At 42.1% G+C, this 4400-nt stretch overlaps 1 protein-coding gene across 1 annotated transcript; it reads left to right on the top strand.

The window, feature by feature from the left end:
- The first annotated feature begins 2280 nt into the window (after positions 1-2280).
- On the top strand, positions 2281-3278 carry LOC123148274 (uncharacterized). The gene is made up of 2 exons (XM_044567679.1): positions 2281-2623; positions 2701-3278. Exons 1-2 carry the CDS (start codon positions 2621-2623, stop codon positions 3202-3204), a joined length of 507 nt encoding a protein of 168 aa, XP_044423614.1. The 5' UTR covers positions 2281-2620; the 3' UTR covers positions 3205-3278.
- The last annotated feature ends 1122 nt before the right edge of the window (positions 3279-4400 follow it).

Here is a 4400-nt window from a genome sequence, read left to right as displayed (position 1 = left end):
GAACGAGCCCCTCCCGTAACCCTATCACTTTCCTCTCACTGCTCCCGCATCTCCCCCTCTCTCGCTGCTCCTGGACTAGCGCCGCCACCCTCCCGCTTCTCCCTCCTCTCGATCTGCCTTGTCCATCCCTCCCCAGCCCAGCTTCACCTTCCCCCCGTCGTCTCCTCTGTGATGGTGCGCATCTGCACCATGGCGGCAACCTAGCAAGCAGCAACGACGAAGCAGATCGGCCATGGTCCAGATCCTAGGAGCAGCGACGAAGCAGAGGGGCGGCTACCACGTAGGGGCGATCGGAGGTGCTGCAGAAGGTCTGAATCAGCAGCTAGCAACGGAGGCAAGGTGCAATTTCCACTACCCCTTTGCACATCTTTGTATATGTTCATTTTTGGGCAGATTTTATTTCCTGTGTGCCATGTTCCTCCTCAATTTGTTTCATATATATGTGCTTCTGTGTAGTACGCAGATCCATGGTTACCCAATTTTTATTTCAATATGTGCTGCTTCGTACAAGCAGATCCATGTTTACAAGTCATTGCTAGCCATATTTTTGATACTATGCATTACTTGTAGATGGTAAGCAAGATGAACAAAAGAAAAAGGATGGCTAGGGGAGCCGCTATTTTGTTGCACTAGCTGCAATGGCAGTCATTGTTCGGGCTATAATAAGGAAGAGGAGACCACGTATTACCTATGGCCCAATGCATGAAAGAGATCGAATCAGATTTGATTATCTAAACCAAAAAATTTGGCAAAGCGATGTGTTATGCAAAAACATGCTAAGGTTTGAAAGAGCTGCATTCTTTCGCTTGTGCAGCATATTGAGGGATCGCAAATTGCTAGAAGACAGTCCACATCTTAGTGTGGAGCAACAATTGGCAATGTTTTTGCATACAATTGGGCATAACCTTCGAAATAGGGTTATTTCAGCCAATTTTGCTAGATCATACGGCACAACCAGCATCTATTTTAGAAAGGTTCTTCATGCCATAGGCGAGCTTCGTAATGATTATATTAAGCCGCCATCATTGGAAACCCCTGAAAAAATTGCAGGAAATCATCAATTTGACCCATATTTTAAGGTAATTTCAAAAACTATTCCTTATCTATCTAGGCTATATGATATGCCATTTAATACTGGTCACTATATAGGATTGTATTGGAGCTATCGATGGTACACATGTGCGAGCAGGTGTTACCAAAGATGTGGAACCTTCTTTTCGTGGTAGGAAGGCCTTTACCACTCAAAATGTGATGGCAGCAGTAGACTTTGACCTCCGGTTCACATATGTGTTGGCTGGTTGGGAAGGGTCCGCACACGACGCGATCGTTTTAGCTGATGCATTAACTCGTGAGAGAGGCTTACAAGTACCACCTGGTAAGAAGTTGACCTAGATAGAATTTGTCCATATGTTACTGCCTTAAGAAACCGTTGTAACGAATATTTGTTTTTACTTTTTTAGGAAAGTACTACCTAGTTGATGCCGGTTATGGAGCCAAGCCTGGGTTCTTACCACCTTTTCGTGGCGTGAGGTATCATTTGAATGAGTGGGGAAACAATCCAGTCCAAAATGATAAGGAGCTATTCAACCTTAGGCACTCATCTCTACGGGTGACGGTAGACAGGGCTGTTGGATCTCTCAAGAGGCATTTCAAAATTTTAGATGATGCCAAACCATTCTTCACTTTCCCAGTCCAAGTCGACATTGTTATAGTGTGTTGTGTTCTTCATAATTATGCACTATCACAAGGGATCGATGAATTCATTATACCAGAAGTGACATGGACCACCCAACCAATTCGAACATCAAGGCAACCATTAAGTGATAATAGGGCCTTGGTAGACCATAGGCTACAAATTGCTGCCCAAATGTGGGAAGATAGGCAACTCATGTATGCAAATTTATGAGTGCGCCGCAATATGTATTTGTAATGTTTATGCAACTACCTTTGCATTTATTTGATGACAGGACATATTGTGGTATTTATTATGTAAAACCATATATTTTTGATGATTTCATCCCTTTTATTGCAACATTTTGATGGCTGGGCAGATTGTATCTTCTATATGTTTAAATCATGTGTTTGTGCTGATTTCATCCATTTTATTGCAACATTTTGATGGTTGGGCAGATTGTGACTTTTATATGTTTTAAATCATGTGTTTGTGCTGATTTCATCCTAGTTTTTGCAACATTTTCATGGCTGGGAAGATTGTAACTTATAAATTTAGATGCTTTAATCCATTTTTTGCAAATTTTTTATGGCTGGACAGAAATGGACAATGTTGAAGTTACCGCTACAAGTGGGAACTCCAGAAAAAGTGGGGTCATTGTATGGACATCTTCCGTGACCAACACTATGCTAGGTTTTTTTGGATGACCTTGTTGCTAAAGGGAAGAGAACTTCTAGTGGATTCAGGGAGACACATCTCAAACAATGTGCTGCTGTTCTGAACGAGCAATTCAAGCTAGCTATCACATCCGATCAAGTTAGAAACCATCTCAAGAAGTGGAGGAAGATTTGGGTCAGGGTTGTCAATTTGAAGAATTTAAGTGGAGCTCTATGGGATGAAGATACTTGCACAATTAGGCTCAGCAAAGAACACTATGCAGGTTATTGCATGGTGAGCTTCTTATATTATGAACAATAGCATCCCATTTTTTGCCTTCATTATGCTAATGACTTGCGAATTTTTTGTAGACCCACAAACCTGATGCTCCCTTCTTGAATAACCCAATTGAGCACTACCATGCCATGGCGACCATTTTTGGAACAACCGGGGCTAAGGGGATGAATGCAAGGTCTGGAAATGATCTCCTCTCTATTGATGTTGATGATGAGGAGAATGGTGAGGTGAATGGTGAGATCAACATGTCACCACAAGTTGGTGAGTCTGCTCACCCCAAAGGACCACCAAAAAAGAAGGCCAAGGTGGTGAAAGTTCTAGAGGATCCACTAGGTGCCATTCTCAAAGATGGGTTTAAACTTGTTGCTGAAGCTCTTGTGAAATCTGGTGGAGATGATGATGATATACCCGATGATCTTTCAGATGTAGTCTCCAATTTGAAAGAATTTGATGAAGAGCACCTTGCCCACTACTATGCTCATCTTGTTGACAACCCCAAGACCGCAAGAGCCTTCATGAAACTCTCTGAAACCAACAAATCTATTTGGGTGAGTAGGTATGTGAAGAAAAACTTCTAAATTCGATATGGTTGTATGGTTCTCAAGTATGTGAACTTGACATGTATGGCTATAGTGCCATTGGGTTGCTTTTGGGTATTGGGTATGTGAACCTGTATGGCTGTAGTGCACTTTGCTATGGTTATTTTTATGTTAAAGACATGTAATGGTGTATGGTTGTAGTGCACTTTGCTTTGGCTGATTGCTTCTGGATGTGCCAAATGAACTTGCTACTTCATTGCTGAAAATTGAGTTCTATGTCAATATATATTGTTATGTTGTTTTTCTTGAAAATACAAATGAAATGCTGCCGAATTTTTGAATTTTTGTTATTCTGTTTTCATTCCATTCTTCCAAACCAAACACTGGAACGGAACCAACCCGTTCTACTTTTTTGCACCTACCAAACACAGGAACGAAATAGACCCATTCCTCTGGAATGGAACCATTCCATTCCGTGACAGTTGGTTCCTCAACCAAACACACCCTTACTCGATTAAGAGCAACACAACTAGCAAATTTCTGTGGGCACTTTGCATTTGTATCCATATCTGAACCCAAGAAAGTGGCTGAAGCCTTCATGGAACCTGAATGGATTCAAGCTATGAAAGAACAGCTTCAACAATTTGAGCTGAACAATGTATGGGAACTGGTCAAGCGTCCTGATCCTCATAAGCACAATATCATAGGCACAAAATGGATCTATCGCAACAAACAAGATGAGCATGGTAAATTTGTCAGAAACAAGGCTCGTCTCGTTGCTCAAGGATACACTCAAGTTGAAGGGATTGACTTCGATGAAACATTTGCTCCAGTGGCTAGTCTTGAAGCCATTCACATTCTGCTAGCCTATGCCAACCACCACAACATCCTTCTGTATCAGATGGATGTGAAGAGTGCCTTTATCAATGGCGAGATTGAAGAAGAAGTGTATGTTGCACAGCCACCTGGCTTTCAAGATCCAAGACATCCTGATATGGTTTACAAGCTCAACAAGGCACTGTATGGCCTCAAACAAGCCCCTCGTGCTTGGTATGACACACTCAAAGACTTCCTGAAGAGCAAAGGCTTCAAACTTGGTTCCCTGGATCCCACTCTCTTCACGAAGACATACGATGGTGAACTGTTTGTGTGCCAGATCTATGTGGATGACATTATCTTCGGCTGCACTGACAAAAGATACAGTGATGAGTTTAGACACGTGATGCAAGAGCAAT

The sequence above is a fragment of the Triticum aestivum genome, chromosome 1A (genome assembly GCF_018294505.1).
Source record: "Triticum aestivum cultivar Chinese Spring chromosome 1A, IWGSC CS RefSeq v2.1, whole genome shotgun sequence".
Lineage (NCBI taxonomy): Eukaryota > Viridiplantae > Streptophyta > Magnoliopsida > Poales > Poaceae > Triticum > Triticum aestivum.
This window is presented reverse-complemented; position numbering and strand designations above follow the sequence as displayed.